Raw genomic sequence first — 22,934 nt, forward strand, 5'->3', positions numbered from 1 at the left:
CCAAAGAGCCCCATATGGCTCAAGTTTGCCAACCACTGGGCTAGGGCAAGGAAAAGGGGGGAAAAAATAAAGAAAAAACATCATAAAAATGGCCAAATACAGTGGCTTAGCATTTAATTTTTGGAGATCAGATTTTGCTAGATTATTTCAGCAGCTCAACCTAAGTGCCCAGGACACAAGTGAGTAGGATCCTATGGAGGTATGGAGATATGGCGCAGTGGTGTGCACATAGCACAGAACGGGAGTGAGGTTTCTAGGTAACAGTTAGGCATTACTTTATTTTGGTGTCATGGGGGCCGAGAAGCTAGATGGAGAAAGGATGGTAGCAGTTTGTAAATACTTCAGGGGAAATTTTACCCTGCTGAGTGTAAGGGTGAATTTATAAGGACAGCAGGTTAGATAAAGTAGTCATGGAAGGAAAAGTGAAGGAGGCTCTCTTCCCAGTTGGCAGGAAATGTGCATAGATGGGTCCTTATTGGCAACTTTCACTGCAATGCTACCCAGGACTTTTTAAAAGAATGCAAAAACGGAATAGTTAGCCAAGTGAGTTAGCCAACTTTATTCTTATCCCACTGATAACATTCAAATCCAATTTACACGACAGCAGTTCTATAAAAGAATGGATTCTATTACAATTTCCTGTAGAAGGAAGATCCTTTCCTGACCTTTCTCCACCACCGTTCAGCGCCCATAACAGCTTCCACCCCAATGCAGCAGTGCTTCACTCAGCCCTGCAGCTCAGGAGAAACTCATCAGGAAGAAGTTTCAATCATCTCCTTGAGATTTTCTGCAATTTTCATTTCTCTACAGCCGGTAATCTTCAGGTCTGAAACAAAAATATCAACATTTATGTCTTCGTGAATCATTATTTCATTTTCACTTGCCTGATGAAGGAATATTATTTCTCTGATTTCACATGACATTAGCTGTTCATTGAGAAACATCTACAGACATTATTTTCTAAGTTTTTGGTGAAAAACACTAAAGCCAAATCCTTACAAAGTAGAATGGTTAAGTACAGATGGTTTAATTTGCCACTAGGGGTGGTAATAGTGTACAATATTATGGCTAAGGGATTAGATACTTGCAAAACACTGCATCTCATTAACATGAAACAAATACATCTCAAAAATGCAGATGCTCAAATTAGAACATGGGAATGATAGAGGCCAACACATTTACATTATCTTAAAAATGGGACATTTCTACAAAAAAAATCTTCAGGAAAAAACTGTTGGTCGATTTTAGTTTTCATTATAAAATGGAAAATACATTTGGTTTGTGAATAAAATAAAGCTATAAAACACACAGTTTATGATAAAGTTTAATTAGATACATTTAATATTATTTGCTCTATAAAGATTATTTATTTTCTAAGGGGAAAAAGCATTGAATTTCCATTGTAAGTCCATAAAGTGGGAATAAGTGTAATCTCAAAAGTATTTTATTCTTTTCCCTTAGGCCTTATGTCTTTTCTTCTTCTTTTAAAAAAGTTTGTCTTTATTGGGAAAGTATTACAGATAGGTCTTATGTCTTTTCATTCCTATATCATATTTCTCAGTATCATGCTTACTCCAACAAAATATTTAAGGCTAGAATAAAATTTAGATAGCAGAATAATCTTAAAAAAGTAAAAAGTTGGTTTGATCGAGTTTTAAGTCATTTCCATTGTACAGATGAGATTATTGAGAGTTAACCATTCCAGGAAATCCGGCGAAATCACATATTCCTTGAACTAAAGGCTGTCCAGGTAACAGTGAGGCAGAGTAATGCTGCCTTTACACTCATCTCTCCTGGCCCTGCACTACCAGCCTGATTAGAAAGTTCAACAAGGCATTTATTAAAAATTATATTTTTATTGATTTCAGAGAAGAAGAGAGAGGGAGATATAGGAACATCAATGATGAGAGAGAATCACTGACTGACTGCCTCCTGCACACTCCCTACTAGGGATCAAAGTTGCAACCCAAGCATGTGCAAAACGTGACCTCCTAATTCATAGGTCGACACTCAACCACTGAGTCACACCAGCCGGGCTCAACAGTGCTTTAAGAAAAAAATTAAACTCAAAAGACTTAAAAATTTGTTTAAATCATAGTATTGTTCAATTAAAACTAACAGGAATAGTTACATTCAACAATTGCATTAAAATCCTAAATTCTGTTGGCTAAGATAGTAAATGATTTGGTTTTGATCATTTAAAGAGAAATTGTTTTTTATTTTAACAACTAGTTCTAATCTGTTCATATCCAAATGAACAGTTTAGAACAATTTAGAATGCCTAATTTGAGCAAAATTCAGCACTGGAAATACTGAGGTATATGGTTTGAGCCAATGCTGAGCTGGTTAAAATGAATGGGAAAATTGGAATGTAACCTTGCTCCCAGGTCCAGCTAATACTAAAGAGCAGTGAATTAAGTTAAATCTTGTAGGAAAATGTTACATGACTAGACTAGCATGAAATTACGGAAAATCTTGAAGATGTCTAGATCCTTGCTCCTCATGGATTTTGAAAAGGTAAAAATCCTTCTCCTCTATCTGTAATTATGTCTCTGATCTGAAGCACATTTTATAAAGGCATAGGTAAAAATAGTATTTTTCTGGATATGAATTTAACAAAAACTGGAAACCTGTAAATGTTTAGGATTAAAAGCTTTTGCATCAGAAGGCACACACTAGGCCTACATCTCTGCTGGGTCCTAGAGCTATAGACTGGACAGGGTGCTCAACAGGTTGCCTTTCCAGTGCTAATGTTCTGGCATCCGGAACCCTTTTTTCTTTTCCCAGGTCTGCCTGGATTAACCTATAAAACAACCTAAACATAATCCTGCTTTCAAGGAAGAGAATTCTAGGGGCGATCATGGTTGTACTCATACCTCCTCCCTTTCATCTCTACTACCACCCTCTCTCCCTTGTGGTCACACTTCGAATAGCACATTCTGAAAAGAGCATTGAATACTATGAATAAGAGTTTTTCATAGTAAACATCTGTTTTCAAGCATTTATTGATGCTGAAACTTTCCACCCTTAGGTTTTCTATAAAGGTGAGGATTTTGCTTACAATAAAACAGTACTGACTTAATGTGTGAGACATAAAAAACATTTCTTTTTGTTTTTGTTTTATCACTGCAGATAATGTGAAGCAATTCTAGTTGAAAAATTTCACATACCTAGTTTTTCCTAAGAAAGTTCTTACAGAATTTTAAAAAAATGAAAACAAAGAGCTTAAAATGATCCAAGTTTTATTTTTAACATACATAATGAAACATTTCCATTACAATGCTAGCAGTATGATTTCCATGATTATTGTGGTTTTGTAATGTGTTGGCAAAACTGCAATGATTATGGAAATAATTATCGATAGTAATGAAATAAGCTAACCATTTGAAGGCTATGACCATTTGAGAGCTATAATCTCAGCAAATTTTGAAAAAAGGATAGTTCTGTTACTGTTTTCTTTGAGAAATAAGTTCTAAGTGAGCATCCTACACACTTACATGTGGCAAACACACATCTACTCTGTACCATCAAAAGCCCAAAATGTAACTTCATAACATAACAATTACATATCCATAAGATGTAAAAGTACTAATCTATCAAGTGTATTCATTAATTTAAGAAGTGAGGTATATAAGCAATACTTCTCATATGAGAAAATGGATTTTAACTATAAAAAATATTTATAGTTTTCTCAAAATTAGTTTTTTCCTTCTTTTTTACCATTGTTTTGAAAATGACTAAACAACTAGCATAAAAAAAAAACATTTCATGTTTGCTGAAGTTAGACCTGAGAGAATTTTGTAAGTAATTTAAAATAATTTAAATTAAATTCCAACAATGGTAGCTTTTAATTAAGATTTTAAAAATGTTGTCAATTACCAACTGGGTTCAAAGCTTAGTTTGACAATTATTATTATTATTGTTGTTCAAAAGCTTTCTGTCTAGTAGAAAAACTAATACTTAACCAAAAGCTAATGATAATTCCAATTACAAAATGTACATTTTTATATTATGAACATATTTCAAGTTTTATTGCTAGGGAAACAAAAAAACAAAACAAGCTATTTTTGTGTCCATTTATTTATGATGCAATCCAGGTACATCTGTTTGAGTCAAGTCTCTGCAGATTCACCAGCAGATCTACCTTGGATAAAGTCCAGTTACTACATTCGAAAAAAAGATTATATTCTTGGCTTAGCTATTTTGGGTGGAACAGAAGCATATTTTAAGCAAGTTCCTTCTCCAAAATGAGGAAAAAATTTTTTTCCATATGAAAGCAAATGTACCAGTAATAAGAAACCCATTTACAATGGACTGCATTGCATGATACCTAAAATAATTTAATTCTAGTGTATATAATAACATTCAATACTACAACTTTATGACATTGCAAACAACTAAAATGGCAGAGTCTATTAAAGTAGTCACTAGCCACATGAGTCTACTAAAATTTAAATTAATTAAAATTACATATAATTAAATATTCAGCTCCTCAGTCATACTAGCTCAGGGTGAGTACTTAAGAGCTACATGTGGCCAGGAGCTACTACAGTAGACAGCTCTGATTTGGAGTTGTATTTTTTTAATCACCGAAGAAAGTACTGTTAGTCCTGAACTAAAAGATCATCTGTTTCTTAGATAATTTTTGATTACTAACCTAAAAATGCAAACGTTTTCCTTATTACATACATTCCACAGGAATAAAAACTAAGTAGACTTGATGTTCTAAAGTGCAGAATAAAATATTAACTGATTTATGTTTAATAACTAGTACACATATCATGATATAGCCTGAAATTTTACTAAGTTATACATACCTAATTATTTTGGGAATACAAGTTAATTTATCAGGTGGGGCAAAAGTAAGTCTATAGTTGCTTGGATGGAAAATAATACATCAATTCATAAGTAATAATAATAAGGTAAACTCACAAACTGTAAGCCTACATCTGCCCCACCATGTATGTTGTGCGTAAGGGTACTTATGAGGAAAGATCACAACTTTAATAGCATAAAGGAGAGCTGGTATCTAGTACATATTCCTGCTACAGGGAAACCTGGAAAAAAAAAAAGAAAGGGTGAGGGACTTATTTTATGCAGAAGTAAGAGCAGAACAAGAGCAAGTAAGAGTTAAATTGGATAAAAGACTACCAGTCTTAAGCAGCCTGCTATTGCTTGAACAGTGCCGTGGAGTGGGAAGAATTTAAGCTGAGCCGAAACTGGTTTGGCTCAGTGGTAGAGCGTCGGCCTGCGGACTGAGAGGTCCCGGGTTTGATTCCGGTCAAGGGCATGTACCTCGGTTGCCGGCACATCCCTGGTAGGGGGTGTGCAAGAGGCAGCTGATCGATGACTCTCTCTAATCGATGTTTCTAACTCTCTCTATCCCTCTCTCTTCCTCTCTGTAGAAAATCAATAAAATATAGTTTAAAAGAAAAAGAAAAAGAAAAAGAATTTAAGCTGAAGAGATAGGGAGGAACCAGGTCATGAAGAGGTGGAAGGCCAGGCAAAGAAACCTGGAAGTAATCAGATGAGAGCGAGTATGTCAAACCTAAGCAGCTTTCCAGACGTGAGGTATATGGAACTGTACAGAAAAGAGGAAGAGAAAAAGTTTTTTGTTTTCCAATATGGATTAAGACTATAAGTATCTAGGATTAAGGACTATTCATTACAATATTATATAATAGTCTCTGCTTAGTGAAGCAATCTGGAAAATGGAAAATCACTTTAAGTAATGACAAGTCATTTAGTATCATTCTAAGAGACTACAATTAATCAAAATAATGTCACCCCCCAAACAAAATATCTGACCATTGTAGGCACCTCTGAGCACCTTTGCATTTGCCTGGCAAGGTCTTAAGATTTAGAAACTATCTACATCTAGAGTTTGTTTGCGGGTAGAAGCTACAAAGAGTATCCAAAGAAGTAAAAGAGTTCACTCTTTCTACTTCAAGAGCCTTATCATTTAAGCCTTATTAGCTTAAAAAAAACAACAACAAACAAACATTAAAAACAAAGACAGAAAAAAGAAAGACTTACGGAGTCCACAATCTTGGGAAAGCCTCTATTTCTTCTTGTGTGTACTCATCTAGACGTTTGGGTACTTTTCGTGGTTGTGGAAGCTCTTCCACTAAATTCTTACGAATATCTTCTGGTATATCCTGGATTAAATGAAAATGTAGGCTTAAGTACTTTTTAGAAGAATATTTTTGAGTAGAGACATGTGTCCCCAAGTTAAATCATGGGACCTAATTAGCAACCAAACCTAAATTATTTATGCATGATTCACAGAATTTTTACTACTAGTCAGATACAATGTAAACTAAATGCACAGTTTTTACTGTTTTTGAAATCACCAATTAGTATCCTCAACTTAACAGGAACTCTGACCACAGTACCTTGTTTAAAAAAAAAAAAAAAAAAAAGCAGTTATTAAAATGAATAAAATATAAATTACTTTTGTCCAATAATAGCTCATATTATGACTTAAAATATGAACAACTGCTATCAGAGTAGCTCACTATAAAGTACAGAAAGAAATTCAGAGTTTGACATGAAACTATTGAAAATAAGCACCACAATTATTTTAAAAGAAGAGAAAGTCTTTAATTGAGGGTAAGTGTCGTTACCAATGACCACTGACTTACCTCATCCGGGAAAAGATGCAGCCTCTGCATCATGGTCCTCCTGTGAAGGTTTTTTGGGAGCATGCCATAAATAGCTAGTTTTACAATCTGGAAAACACATAGGTAGGACTCAGTAACATACAAATATAACTTGTAATATTAAGAAGGCAGATTTAGTTAGACAGTGATGAAAACCAGTGGGCCAAGACAATAGGTACATGAAAGGAAACAATCTGAGACCAGAGTGAATATGTGGCAGCAATAGAAAAGGAACTTTTATTACTTACACATCACTGTTTCTTTAGGCTCTATATTTGTTTAATTTATTTTTTAATTAGCAAAAAGGGCAAAAGAAAGAAATTAAAAATAACCTATGTGTGTGCCAATTTTACTAGACTAAGAAGTTCTCTAAGCTTTTACAAACACCTATGGCTCAAATATTTACTGTGTAGTTAATAGAGTAGGATGTTTCCATCTCAAACACTAAGCCTGACTATACAGACACCAATTTAAGAGGTCGCAAATCTACAATAGTGGTAATGGTTAACATTCATGGAACTTGCTATGTGTATAGTGGTTAGTGCATTCATTATATTTGATTTGGTTTACAATGTGAGTCTCACTTTACAGAGGAGAAAACTGATGTAGTGAGATTTTACAATTCCCTTGATATAATCCTACCTAATAAAAGAGTAATATGCAAATTAACAATCACTCTGCTCCACAAGCCATGCCCATAAGCCAATCAGAGCAAGTATGCAAATAAACCCAACCAAGATGGCTACAGCCACAGAGAGCAGGAGGGAGGCCTTTCCCTGGTAACAGAGGAAGCCAAGCTTTTCGCCTGCCCTTGAGGGCCTAAGCCTCCACTTAAGGCTACAAAGTTTCAATTATAGAAGGTAAACAAACCCAAACAGAAATGGCTGCTGCCATGGAGTGAGCAGGAGGCTTGGCTCCACTCCAGGCTACAAAGTTTCAATTGTAGAAAGTAAATATATCCCAGATACCAGGGCCTCCGCTTGGGTCACTGGGAGGAGCGGGGGGGGGGGGGGGGGGGGGGGGGTATGGCCATTCTGCAAACCACCATAGGCCCCTTACCCAGGCTGCCCCACACCCCAAGGAAACCCCCACCCTGATCTGGGACACCCTTCAGGACAAACCAGCTGGCCCTCACCTGTGCACCAGGCCTCTATTCTATCCAATAAAAGAGTAATATGCAAATTGACCATCACTCCAACACACAAGATGGCTGCCTCCATGTGGTCAAAGATCCACCCCCCATGTGGAAACAAGATGGCCACAAGATGGCCAGCAGGGGAGGGCAGTTGGGAGGGACCAGGCCTGCAAGGGAGGGCAGTTGAAAGCGATCAACCCTCATGGGAGGGCAGTTAGGGGTGACCAGGCCAGCAGAGGAGGGAAGTTGGGGGCAAACAGGCTGGCAGGGGAGCAGTTAGACATCAATCAGGCTGGCATGGGAGTGGTTAGGGGGTGATCAGTCTGGCAGGCAGAAGCAGGGGCAATCAGGAAGGCAGTGAGAGGGATGTCCGACTGCCCAGTTAGTCCTGATCTCACCGGTGGGATAGGGTCTAAACGGGAAGTTGGACATCTCTCGAGGAGTCCCAGATTGGAAAGGGTGCAGGCTGGGCTGAGGGACAACCCCCACCCTGCCCCTGTGCACGAATTTTGTGCACTGAGCCTCTAATCTATATCATAAAAGGCCTGTGGTCACGACCAAATGAGCAGCGGCTCTCGTGGTGGGCGGGGCACCAGCAGTGTCTGCAGACCATGCATGCCGGATTGTGCAAGGCATCATGGGGCACGGACAGGATCCTGATGGCAGGCGAGGCACAGGGAACCCTACATGGTGGGCCTCTAGTATATCTATAAGTGTCCATGTGTGAATTCAAACCAGGCAGTCAAAACTCCCAGAATAGATATACAGTACAGGAAATCACACCTTCAAGTGTTTCTGTCCATATCTTACCAGGAAGACAAATGTTACTTTTCTCTATCAAACCCATTACCAATATTATAAACTAACCTTTCCATGATTTACTTTTCCCCTCTGATGGTTATCCTCACTGTTGGTTTAAGAGTGATTTCATGTATGTTTTGTCAAGAGAAGGCCACACAGGGTCACCCTGTGCTCCTTAATCTCCTGGGGGCCTCCTGGCATACAGTGTATAGTAATACATGGTGAGTTCTTCACAAAACTGCTGAAGGAGACATTTGGAGTGTTGTATAGATTTTCATCATCTGTACTCACATTTCAAGGATATAATTTCACATGCTTTATAGCTAAATGCCTTAAAACAATTCATGTTAGAACAGGGTTTCACTATAAAAGGATTTTCTATTCCTTCTATTTTCTCATCAAAACCTTTCTACACATAAAAGCTAATGACATCCCATACATATTCTCCATCTATTTTTTTTAGCTCAGTTCTGTTCGTACTTTATGTTTTGGAGACTTTATTTAAATGTTGACATCAAATTAAGAAAATTCAGTTCTTTGGCCACACAGCCAGTTTCCAAGTGGTCAGGTGCCACTTGTGGCTTAGTGGTGACCATCTTTGACAGTGCAGACACAGAACTTTCCGTCAAGGTAGAGAGAGAGTTTTACTGGACGGTACTGATCTAGAAACTAGCCTTTAAAATGTTTAATGTTTTAAAAAGTCTTCTGTAGAAACTGACAATGTTAGAATTACTTAGCAACTTTTCTGGATAAGCAAGTCAGCAAGTCTTTATATCCTCAAAAATCATCCCTTTAGCAATTTTATCTAATAGTAAGATTACATGGCAGTTGGTTTCCATGTTCTTAAACAATTTAGTTGTTCTTAGTTGAATTAACAAGTTGGTATTTTAAAAATTTACTCTATTAAAAAATGCAAACATAACAGTCTAATTAGAAAAAGCTAAAAAAGGTTATAAGTTGAGAGGAGACAAAGACAGATACACAAACATAAATATAAATATACCCAAAATAAATATGACACAACATGCACATACAATCAAGTAGTTCTAGCTGTATAGACTTAAGCAAATGCTTTCAGGAATTCAGAAAGTGAAAAAGATAAAACAAGGTGAGGTTAATAAACATCACTTTGTTCAGATAACTTGTAATCCAGGGCATGTGCCATTTATTGTAATTCACACAAAATAACTTTATTAACTAATTATAGGAGGTGGAGAAACATAAGAAAGGAACCATGTTAAAAGAAAAATGTAAGGACACAAAAGCTCTTACAGAAACTAAAATATATGACAGAGGGATAAAGGATAGAAGGAAAGGGCTGAATCAATATATTTATTTGAGTTTTGAATAATCTTAGTGATTTTAAAATGCTTTGAAATATTTAACAACATAGTAATAACTATTAAATGTATTATGTATTTTATAAATACTATTCCATGAATATCAGAAGAATGCAATACAAAACACATTCTCTTACAAGCCACGTACACTAAGTACTGACTTGCAAATTATCTGCTGGGAGAAACTCACTGCTCCAGAAAGATAGGTATTGGAAGTAAAATTATTGACTTCTTCCTTAATATGCCAACACAGAGTCAAAATTAGGAATTAAAAAAAAATTAAGATCTTTTAATGAGGTGATAATTGAAATGGATTTAACTCTAAAATAGTTTCCACGTCTCCATCCAACATTTTGTAATACATTTCATTCTTTGTTTATATACAAAAATGAAATTACTGTTACCCAATGCTAAATTCTTCAAAAAGTTGATTTATACTGCCTCCTAGTGAGGATATCTAAATAATATATAAACTTTAATTTTAAAAACATTAAAAACTATAATTTGTGTAAGAGTTATGGTGTACTATCAAAGCTTAAAAAAGAAACAAATAGTAAAATTTCCTTTAAGAAGGAAATAGAACTCAGAAGGAAGGCTGAGTTACATGAAGGGATTGTAAGCAAAGAAAATAAAAAAAAATAACTGTATAAACTAATAACAAGAATGTTGAATTGAAAGGGTTTTAAAAAATCTTGACTTTCTGTGGTTGGCACACAATGTAATGTACAGATCTTGTATCATAGAAATGACACTTGAAACCTTTATGATCATATTATCCAATGTCACCCTAATAAATTTAATTTTAAAAAAATCTTGCCGAAACCTGTTTGGCTCAGTGGTAGAGTGTTTGTCTGCGGACTGAAAGGTCCCAGGTTCGATTCCGGTCAGGGGCATGTACATTGGTTGCTGGCGCGTCCCCAGTAAGGAGTGTGCAAGAGGCAGCTGGTCGATGTTTCTCTCTCATCGACGTTTCTAGTTCTCTCTCTCTCCCTTCCTCTCTGTAAAAAAATCAATATATTAAAAAAAAAATCTTAAGGATAGGGAAAACATTGATTATGAGAGAAAGTAGGTATTAAAAATCTTCTAAGGGCCTCCTTGATTTTATTTGAAAGAAAGTAAATACATTGGGTAATCTTAGACATCTAATAAACTCTACCAATCCAAAAGAAGGTAAGAAAATGAGAAAAAAATAAAATAAAATATAGCACAGTAAAATTTAAAGTAAAACTGTAAAATGTTATATTAGGCTAATACTATTAAATGAAGGTTTATAGTAGAGCTACATTGATATTTAAAAAAATAGACCTCAGGTTAAAAAGCATTATTGGAGATAAAGAGGGACAGTGCATACACCCTCATTGGTTATTTAGAAGATTATAATTGCAAACTTAAATTTATCTAATGCTAAATCTTTAAACATACAAAGCAAAAACTGACAGAACTACAAGAAAAAAATTAAATCTACAAGTGAAATTTTAATATAGCTCTTTCAGATAATCAATAAATCAAGTGAACAAAAATGTAAATAAGAATATAAGATTAGAACAATATAGTTAACATATTTGCTGTAATGGATAAACATATAGTGTATTTCCTCAAGACATTTTTAGCAAACATATATTTTAGGTGATCCTGCAGGTGTCAAGAAAATTTTTAAAAAGCATCAACATTTTTTGACTAAATGCAAAACATACCAAATAGTAATGTTAAAATATATAGAACTGAATAATAATACTTATCAAAGCTTGTGTGGTAGAGTTAGCATGAAGAATTTATAGTCTTGAATGCTAGCTACATTAGAATTTACACAGAAAAAAATAAAAGTAAAAAAATCCAATAGACTTACTGCCACTGGATCCTTTTGGTGAAGTTGTGCAGCTGTTACTTGTGTGAATCCACCTGGGTAGCTATTAAAAGAAGCAAAGACATTAAAGCTGGGAGTAGGCTATGGTATTGTATTCTTGAATATGCTTTTATAATATAAAACTATTTTTATTATAAAATTATACTTGTTTCTGGAAACTATGCTATTCATTATGTCTTAAAAATTAAGTAGTAGTAGATGAACTAAGATATCTACCATTGTTATTTTTATAATCTGGTCAGTTAATAAACAGTTCTTCAAAATTGAAAAAAAAAATTAAGTAGTAGCCTATGCTATATGAAATACTATTTTTTTATGTGGGAAACCATCATTATTTCACAAAAAAATTTCACATCTTGGAAAATTTCTTGGCATGACTACTTATATTTTTATTGGAATTTAGTTATTCATCATTCACTCATTCGCTCGCTTGCTCACTCACTCATTCATTTATTTATCTCGGGGTAGTTTATCGCTGTTTGAATTAAGAAAGAAAGAGCAATGGTAAAAATTCCCTGCCAAATTAGACTAAACGTCTGCATAAGCTAGTGGTCAATTTTGGGGAAAACAATGGTAGACCATCTGGTTCTGAAATAAAGTTCCAACTCTAAAGATTTAGGCCATGATTCTATTTCCTATTATCTAAGAGTTATTATGTTGCCCCTAACTAATAAAATATTTCATTGGTTCAGATAAAAAAATTATATAAATGTGTAAATTGGAGATTAAAAATATGTTTATTTGGGATAATATTAGAGGTAGCTCAGTCACTTGAATACCACAGATTAAAGTCTGGAATCTAGATTTCCTATTGGCTACCTAATATTAGGCAACTCATTTTACCACTTTATATGAGTTTACTCATATAAGAACAATGATAATTTCTTCACCAGCTACATTTCAAGGTTTTTATGAGTCAATTGAGAAAATGTTTGTGAAAATGCTTAAATTTAAAATAAAAACAATATTAAGATGTAAGGTTTTATTATAATGGATGAATGAATAAAGTCTAAATGATTTTCAAGGAAGGGGAAAAAAATAGTATCAGTGAACTCTGCAAGAAAAGTTTAAGATGAACCTAAATGTGTTTCCTTTCATAAGTTTCTTTTCAACATGTTAAAAACATTTTTTAAGATGATTTAAAGAAGCACCTTTTAGGAATAAATTTAAGAAAGCATATTTATAAATTTGCTGAGAAAGATAATTTTCAAGTTGAAATTCACTTATTTCACAATGGAATTTCAGATTCAGAAAAAGAAATACTGTATAGATTTCAATTTTTATATTCTTTCTCTCCAGGGGGAAAAATACTTTACACCTTCTACACTAAAGATTATCTATTTTTAACACTAGGATGGCGACTTCTAAACCATAATCACATTTATATTTCAGAAGTTTGGATTTTATACTGAAAATTCTGAGGAAGGGAACAACTTGAGTAATGCAATACTCAGTTGGCTTGTTTCCCAGCTCTTTATAAAAGTCAAAATGTTAATTTCAAAAACAGAGCAATGATTAAGTAGGGTAAATTATATATATATATATATATATATATATATATATATATATATATATATATATTTTTTTTTAACAGAGAGGAAGGGAGAGCGATAGAGAGCTAGAAATGTCGATGAGAGAGAAACATCGACCAGCTGCCTCTTGCACACCCCCTACCGGGGATGTGCCCGCAACCAACGTACATGCCCCTGACCAGAATCGAACCCGGGACCTTTCAGTCAGCAGACCAACGCTCTACCACTGAGCCACACCGGTTTCGCGGGTAAATTATATTATGCACTACTACACAGTGACTGAAAATAACACATTAAGTAAAAAAAAGATATAAACATATATATTATAATGTTCATTTAATGGATGATGATGATTTTTAGTTACGTCTCCAAATTTCTCTGTATTTTCTAACATTAGCATGCATTAAAACTTTTATAACTAGAAAGATAAATGCTGAATACATAATTGCAAAAAAATACTAGGAGCATAATAAAAATACTATGTCCAAAGTGTAAGTCAAGAGTCACCAGAAATAGAGAAACAAAAAACAATGATTATATCTAGAAAAGAGTGACAATTTTACAGTGGGGGTATTTGAAGTGAAGCCATATAAAGAACCAGAGGAACCACAGATGTTTAAAGACCAAGGAAAAGATAAGCCAATGGGCACCTGCTGATGATGGTCTCAAAATTATCTGAAGAATGTTATGTGGAAGAGATACAATTATTTCATTATGTCCCAAGGAGAAGAAATAAAACTAACGTGAAAGCAGGAGAAAAACAGATTATGACTCAATAGCATAAAGATCTTTCTGAAATTTAGAGCACTTCAAAGGGGAATGAATGGGCTATCTTATGAGCTACGAGACTGGTATTATTCAAACATAGGCAGAGACACCTATAACTTGAAGGGTATGTTGTGGAGATTTTAGGCATCTTCCAAACTTGGGATTTTGCTCGCCACTAAAACATCTCAAGTACTTTCAGATGTTCAGGATGGTTCTGGAAACAGATGAATTATAGAAGCAGAAAGAAAGAAGTAAGAATATTGGCTAAAAAATGAGAATAATCTTGCCTGGAAAAGTTCATATGAAAAGTTTCAAGGAAAAACAAGTTTTGTTAGTAATAACTGTGATTTGGTCCAGGTGTGTTTTTTTGATTGAGTAAATTATATATTACCATGAGTAAAATTAGTATTTTTTAAATGCCAAATTTTGAAAAGACATTTTTCTTTTACATAAGATCAATGGTGTTATTAAGGTAATACATTTCTACTGCCTGTCTTCTGTGACAATGGCATCGTCTTACCCAGTATGTGAAGAGTATACTTTTTGTTCCCATTTGTTTCCAGAAAATGCTATGTGCCTTGTGTTCATTATGACAACATGGTCACCACAGTCACCTAGATTTAAAAAGAAAAAAGAAAATATTTTTATATGAAAAAATCTTTAAGCAGAAGTGACCTTGGTTATTTATAAAGCTTACCAAAGTCTAAACAACACATTAAAAATATAAAGGAAGTCACAGTGCAACATCAACATCCTTGAATGGGTTTCTGTTTCTGCTTTATACAACATCTAAGTATAGAAAGAGTTGGCTAACCATTTGGAAAATCTCAACACTGGAAGGTGAAAGAAAATTTAATAAAGATGCCAATATAAACAATACATCTTTAAATTATTTAAATTAACAGCAAATTATTGTTATTTCTATTATATCTTTCTATTAATAATTTCACTTCACTAAAATGTATTTATATTAAATTTTAATTTTCCCTTAAAAACAGAAAAGAAAATGAAAACAATATGCATGTAGTTATAAAAAGCATATGTTTTGCCAATAGGTAAATTGAAAACAAATGTAAAACATCACAATTTATTCTTCTTAAATGTAGAGAAAAGAGTACTAGGATCTTATGCTTAACTCCTTAACCCAATATTTTTTCCAACCATATTTAACTAGTTAAATTTAAACGATCACTCTCAACTCTGACTGCATTCATATTAGACAGGATGGGATGACCTGAAAATTTAAATATATGTATTAGACGAATTTTCCAGTGAAAAGTACCCCTAAGTTCGTCTATTGATCTAAAAAACCAACAAACAACAAAAACACACACAACCACCCCCCCCAAACGTTAACATCTAAATTTTCATGAGTTACTATATGTGACAAGATCAAGTAATCGGAAACATTTATTAAGTATTTATCCTACTAATAGAAAAAATAAACTTCAAAAGATTTTAGAACTGATAAAATAAAAAGTGTAAATAAGCATCGAATATGAAAAGTAAAGATTACATTATGTGAATCCATACAGAAGTTAGACTTTAAATGGAGAATTTTCTGAGAAAAAGTTCATAGTCTACACTGGACAAGGGTAAAGGAAAGATGAGCTTTCTTCACTAAACTGAAAGAAAATCCAGAGATGTGAAGGGAAAACCTGGGAAGCTTGCTGTTACCATAGTGTGTTGAAAAGGATAGTTTGATAGCATTTGGTGACTGAAGTTCCTAAAAGTGACACATCGTAGGTTACTAAGGCAGTTGGGGGCAAATAAACCAAAATAACAAAGAGGGTGACAAGATATCTATATAGTTTCAAAGAATGTTGAAATTCCTTAGCTTTCAGTCAGACATTTACAGTTGAAGAAGTTAAGGGCCATTAAGATTCAGTGATTTGCTAAAAGCTCACACCCCAAATTACTTAAACCCTGTTCAGGTTCTTTCCATGATACCTATTTAGAGGGAAAATGGAATCTTTAACTTTTCATTGAAGCTGAATTTATTTGAAAAATTAGATGGCAAAATTAAAATAGTTCAATGATTAACATTTAAAATAGATTGACACTTAACCGAACAACAAGAGAAAAATGGGCAAACTGGGTTACTTTAAGAACAGCATCATAAATTTTTTTCCCCTAACAAGTCCTTAAAAGATTTAACGAAATAAAAAATAGAACCAGAGACAATGAAGCATGCAACAGACTGACATATTTCAGACAGAAAATTAAATATCACTTCTCAAATAAACATTTTGCAATGATTATGAGCAAATAACGCATGCTTAACAATACTGGTTAAGCCAATAAATATTAGAAATAAAATAAATACACAACATAGTATTTATAAACTGAAAACTTTTAAGTTTTGATTTTAGTGACATCTTGTGGACAGGACAAGTTTTGCTGATGTAAGTTATATATTAAATTTAGTGCGAAACAAAACTACAATTCAACCTTTAAAATGTAAATTTCTAATTTCATAAAAAAAGCGATTTTCCTAGAAAGGGATGGCCTAACAAGCAACCAGGAAAGTTCTGGTGTTCCAGCAGAATGATTACTCATCAGAGTGTAAGGAACACTTCTGCAATAATGGCCTGCTTTTCAGGAAGCAGAACTTCCATTTAGGGCCAGGTAAGTGCTATACCTTAAGAAGGAAATTAGGTGTCTACTGCTAACTCCCCCTTTCCCCACATTGTGCATCATTTGCATTTCTACAAGGACAACCTAAGAGATCTTGTTTATCACTTTGTTGATATCACTGCAAAGGAGTCAGAGATAAAGCAAAAACTTCTAACTAGAGCAACTAAAATTAATTGAGATGGGAAAAATGGAAGAAACAGGTTGTTTCTCAGGACAGAGAAAATCATGAAGGAAAACATCTTCAAATAGACTTATTCTATTGCAGATGTCTATAAGATACAAGATTTTTTTGAGTAGAAATGTGGCTATGTGAGTCTGGAATATAGAAAAAGGGTCAAAACTGGAGACATAAATTTGGGAGCCTTCAGCATAGAGATTATACAGGGTGGGTCAAAACTAGGTTTATAGATGCTCATATGAAAAGAATATAATAATTTATAAATAATAATAAAAGAATAAATTGGGTTTCATGTATTCACAACTGTAAACCTACTTTTGCCCTACCCTGTATTTTTTTTTTTTTTTTTTTTTCCCTACCCTGTATTTAGAGGCATGAGACTGAATGCAATCCTATAGGGAATGTGAATAGGTTCAAGGACTGGGCTCTGAGACACACCCAATATTTAGTGGGAGAAAAATGTCTGGGAGTTTAGAAAGTTGAAGAGAGCAAAAGGGAACGAGAAAATGGAATCAATGAGAGGTGAAGAAAAGGAAGAATGGCATCCCGGAAAATCAGTGAAAACTGTGTTTTTAAAAAGTTTTCATCATGAAAATTAGCCTAGACTCCTCACAAGATTAATGGTAAGAAACAAATAAGAGAAGGATTATACTAGATTAAAAGACACTAAAACAAAAGATAACTAAAGGCAATATATAACCTTGGTTGGACCATAGTTCACAAAAGTAATAGCTAAAAAAAATATTCTTGGGATTACCAGGGAGCTTTGAAACTGCACTGGGTATTAAACTGCATAATTATATTTTTTGCTTATAACAGCATTTTGGTTACACAGGAAGATATAGTTTTACTTAGAATATATATGCTAGAGTATGTAGTTAAGATAATAATAACATCTTCAACTTGTTTTCAAATGATTGAGTAAAAAATATATGATAAAATGTTTATAACTATGGAATCCAAGTCAAGGGCATAAAAAAATTCACTGTACAATACTGAACATTTCTGAAAAAGCTAATGTAGAACTTTAATAATAAAAATTAGAAAAAAGCAAAAGACATGCACAGATATTTCACAGAGGAGGAAATGATAAAAGGCTAATAAACAAATGAAAAGATAGCTCCATTGGAATCAGGGAAATGTAAATTAAAACCATTAAGAGAGCATTTCTTATATATATGCATATATATATATATATATATATATATATATATATGTATGTATATTATTGATTTTTTACAGAGAGGAAGAGAGAGGGATAGAGAGTCAGAAACATCAATGAGAGAGAAACATCGATCAGCTGCCTCCTGCACACCCCCTACTGGGGACATGCCCACAACCAAGGTACATGCCCTTGACCGGAACTGAACCTGGGACCCTCCAGTCCGCAGACCGACGCTCTATCCACTGAGCCAAACTGGTCTCGGCTAAAACCATTAAGAGAGTATTTCACTTCTAGTATTCAAAATTAAAAAGAATGAAAATATTCAGTGTTACTAAAGATGAGGAGAAACAGAAACTTACATGCTGTTGGCAGGAGAGGACATTGGCATAAAGACTAGCTAGCTTCCCAGGCAGCTTTGGACCCAGAAATTCCTGTTTTACTGAGACTCAGATAAGCTCTTCCATGTGAGCACCAGAAAAAAAGGTACAAGAATATTGATAGCAATGCTGTTTGTCATCCCAAAAATAAGTTGGAAAACTGAGTGCATGGGTATTGAGTTCATTATCACAATTAATTTTCTTTAAAATAATACCTATATATTTATGTAGATAGATACATCTATATCTTTCTATCTCTTTGTATATATATATTTCATGCTACAAAATAAAGATAATTAAAACTGTGATCAACCACAACAAATGTTGTTGACAGGTCAAGCAAGGTGAGGAATGACACCTGGATTCAGTAGGTTGGACACTGATGAGCCTAGGTTAAGTGATGTCAATCAAAACTATATAATAAAAACCCAAGGGTCCTTATGGCGTTATGACAAACAGCCAGTAGCCAGAAGGTGTATGGAGCACCTCTTGGTCCCATTCCTCGCTCCCAGCTCCTAAACTGCTTGCCATGAGTCAGGGTGGGGGACAGGGGACTGGTGACTGGACTGTTGAGCTGCAGCAAAGGGGGAGGAGGGAGGATGGGAGGAGTTTCACAGAGCAGTGGTGGGGTGGGGGAAGCATCATTGAGCAGTGGAGAGGCAGGGGGAGTTTCATGCAGTAGTGGCGAGGCAGGGGGAACCTTGTGGAGCAGTCAAGGGGCAGAGGCTGTGAGCATCATGGAATGGAGTGTCCCGGGGCAGAGCTTCACGTAACATTGCAGGGCGACAGAGGCCATGCATTGGAGGCCAGGCTAGGCCTAGGGATCCTACTTGTGCACAAATTAGCCTCTAGTAGTCTATAATAAGCAGAAGTCTTTTAGTATGAAAGCAACTTGTTTTGGAAAAGGGATACAGAAAAGCAAACTTATTAATTTATAATAGCAAAGAGTAAGCTTTCCATGCCTAGCTAGTTCTACATATCTTTCTGGAGGAAAAGGCTTTTAGAAGAGAGGGCAAGCTTATGTGCTCATTTTTAAAACCTGTACATTCAAACGTATATTGCTGCATGACGAAACATGGATAGAAATTAACATATAATTTATAGTCCAAATCAGGATATTTCTGAGTGTGAAAGTGGGATCACTGACAATTTTCCTGGGGCAATGGTATAAACTGGGGTTGTCCCAGGCATATTGGTCTGTATGCCAATATGAATAAGCCAGATTCATTTTAGTGCTCTAGTAGGTTTTTAGCTAGAATGAAATAAATGATCATCAGGAAAAAAAGAGGTCCTTAAAAACAGCCCACTCAAACTACTTCAAGATTCTATTCTGGCATGTAAATTGTGGTTAATTTACAGTTCTAAATGGTACTCACTCTTTTGATGATATACAGGTTTATGCAATCCTTGAAGTCTAATTGATGCCACTGCAGCCAGTTTTCCAGGGGGCTGCATCTTCCCATCTAAGAGATACCAAACTCGAGCGAAAGTGGCCCATTGCTTGGAAAAGCAGAAGAGTAAACAAAATTCTAATTAAAATAGAAATAATTATTATATATCATCAAAGAATACAATAATTTTTCCTGCCTGCTTTTCTATTAGTAATATGCATCATGCTTTATTAAAACTATTCCAAGTATTTATATTCCCCTTTACATTTATATTTTTTTATCTGGCGTAGCAGAAAACCTGGAAAGATAAGAAGTCTGTATGAAGTGTAAAATGTGTTGTGAATTAGGAACTGAAGACTATTCAGGAATTTAATTCAAAGGGAAAATTAAATAGTAGAATGTGGCTGGAGAAGTATAGATGAATGATGCTGAATAATCATAATTAAAAAAAACAATAAACTGCCTTAGACATATTTAGGCTGCCTTAGGCATAGATCACTATCCTTTCAGTACCTATAGTGCCTTCATACGCAAGGACACTTACAGCCCAGAAAGATCTTGACCAGATTCTTCCTCTATGCACATGTATAAGCAGCTACATGATGCTGGAAAAAATACAACTAGGCTAGCTGGTTTCATTTTCAATTTAATGATCACAACCTCAAATCAGCCTATAAAACTGCTTACCAATTACGTTTTTCTCCTGTTCTCATTTTTCTAGTCTCTATTTAGTTCCCCTTACATATGTTTTGTCTGCTTTATCCCTATTTTATGTATTTTGATGCCATTGTAAATGCTATTGTATTTTTAATTTCTGATTGTTTGTTGCTACTATATAGAACTACACTTCACTATTATATATTGGTCTTGTATCCTGTATGCTTGCTAAAGATATTCATCAGATTTAGTAGTTTTTTGTAAATTGATTTAAAAAAAAAATAGATGATCATGCCTTTTGTAAATAAAGATGGCTCTAGCCTATATCCTTTCCCTACCATTCTCAGCTTATGGACTAATAAAACAATTCAAACAGCACAAATTCTATTCTACAGGACAATCCTGTGACTTCAACAAATTGCAAGAAAAAGGGACCCATTTATTAAGAGAGACTTACCAAAACATCTTATTGCATTTTTGGATTCTAATCCAAAGGGACAAACTATAAAAATATTATGTATTTGTAAGATCTGTGATAAAACTGGAAATTTAGACACATACTGGATATTTGATGATGACAGTTAATTTTTCATTTAGCTTTGATAAATGATATTGTGATTTTTAAAAAATCCTTGTCTTGTGGAGAACATATTGAAATGTTTACTGATGAAATAATGAGTCTGTGCTTTACCTCAAATTCATAAAGAAGGGAAGGAAATCAATGGGGGTACAGATGACATTACATTGGCTATGAGTTTTCTGATAGTGGGTGACATCTATTTTTATATGTGATTTGCAATTCTCCATAATTTTTTTAAAAGCAACTCCTGACCTCACTTCTTCAATAGCAACTGCCTCATTTCTTTCCTTTCCTTTTTCTTCATTACAATTTGTCTCTCCACATTCTCTTTTCAATCTACTCCAATCTGACTTTTGTTCTCCTGCAGCTATCACTATCCCTCCAATGCCTGCCAAAGTTATCAAGACCTTCATCCTCCTAAATCCATAGGTCAATTTTAAGTCCTCCAGACAGCTGATCATTTCATTCTCCTGGATATTCTTCACTTGGTTCCCAGGATACCACCTGCTCTGCTGGTGGTCCTGTTATCCCTTGCCTCTGAAATGTTGAAATGTCCCAGAACTCGGGCTATAAGCACTCCTCTCTTCTCTATACTCACTTCCTCACAGACTTCATCCAGACCTATACCTTTAAATGCCACATGTATGCTGAAGACTCCCAAATCCACATCACTAGCCTGGACCTCTTCCCTGAGCTCATCTACACTGGGATCCAACTGCCCTCTTAACATCTGCTCTTCAGTGCTGCTTAAACCACAAGTAGCAAAAGACTAGTTAACCCCCAATCCAATATCCACCAATCCAGAGAAAAAAAAACTTTGCTAAAAAATTAAAATTCTGCCACAATGCCAAACTATTACACAAGTTTTAAAATGTTTGATTTTAATTCTTGTTTTTACCTAATCAGGGACAGGTAACAGTTATTGGTCCCAGGAAGGACTCACACTGGGCTCAGAGGCATCTTAAACTGAAACACAAAACTCAACAGTCTTAGCCTTCCCCATCTCAACTGATGGCACACCCTTCTGGCAGTTGAAACAAACAAACAAAAAAAAACCTTGGAGCAATCCTTGCTTCCTCTTCTGCTATCCTCCCACATGTAATCGTTTGGGAAATCCTATTGGCGCCACCATCAAATAGAAATTTACCATTTTCCAACACCACACGGTTACTGCCCTGGTTTGTGTATTACCGGCATTTGGCTAGCCTGGATCACAGCAACGACCTCCAACGGGATTCTTGGCTTCTATCCACCACCCATCCCCACCTCTAAACAGTCTTTTCAACTCAGCAAGCGAGAGTCCTACCGTTAACACTTGTGATCAGCTTATGCCTTGGCTCCAAAACCTCCAATAGGCTCTCATTTTACTCAGTAAAAAGCACACTCTGACAATGATCTACAATGCCCTACGTGGTCCATCTTATTACCTCTCTGACCTTCTCTCCTAAAACTCTTGCCAGAAACAAAAGACGTGGAAAAGGGCTGCTTGAAAAGAGGAGGGGACGAATTCAAAGAGAACAAGAACAAGTAGGGGCCAGAGCCAAGACCCTCTTATCAGTGCTTCCCAGAGGGACCCCTTGGACCAAGGACTCGGCTTCCTGCCCATCCAGCTTCACTGAGCCAGCTGGAGCCACTGAGCGCCTCCTGCCAGTGCAATGAGTCCCATCAAGCCCCAGAGTCCGAGCTCACCTGGGGCGCCTTGGAGAAACTCGACATGTTACCCAACTCGCGGGGCCGTCCTCCGGTGTCCGGAGCCCGAGGCGGTCCGCGGCTTCACCGATCCGGCGGGAAACGCATCCACCCAAGCAGGACGGTTCCTAGGCCGGCCGGCACTCGGCAGCTTCTCC

The 22,934-nt window shown here is 35.3% G+C and overlaps 1 protein-coding gene across 2 annotated transcripts; it reads right to left on the reverse strand.

The window, feature by feature from the left end:
• Positions 1–544: 544 nt before the first annotated feature.
• MRPL13 (mitochondrial ribosomal protein L13) lies at positions 545–22,932 on the reverse strand. 2 transcript variants are annotated; one of them, XM_036436881.2, is made up of 7 exons: positions 22,777–22,932; positions 19,836–19,959; positions 14,623–14,716; positions 11,785–11,845; positions 6,645–6,731; positions 6,037–6,158; positions 545–826 (listed from the first exon to the last, which is right to left on the reverse strand). In XM_036436881.2, the coding sequence occupies exons 1-7, from the start codon at positions 22,801–22,803 to the stop codon at positions 805–807; spliced, it is 537 nt and encodes a 178-aa protein (XP_036292774.1). In that variant the 5' UTR covers positions 22,804–22,932; the 3' UTR covers positions 545–804. The 2 variants fall into 2 exon arrangements, with proteins under 2 accessions (XP_036292774.1, XP_036292778.1); XM_036436885.2 differs by lacking the exon at positions 22,777–22,932 and adding an exon at positions 22,515–22,607.
• Between the last annotated feature and the right edge of the window lie 2 nt (positions 22,933–22,934).

Source organism: Pipistrellus kuhlii, unplaced genomic scaffold (genome assembly GCF_014108245.1).
Source record: "Pipistrellus kuhlii isolate mPipKuh1 unplaced genomic scaffold, mPipKuh1.p scaffold_m20_p_14, whole genome shotgun sequence".
Lineage (NCBI taxonomy): Eukaryota > Metazoa > Chordata > Mammalia > Chiroptera > Vespertilionidae > Pipistrellus > Pipistrellus kuhlii.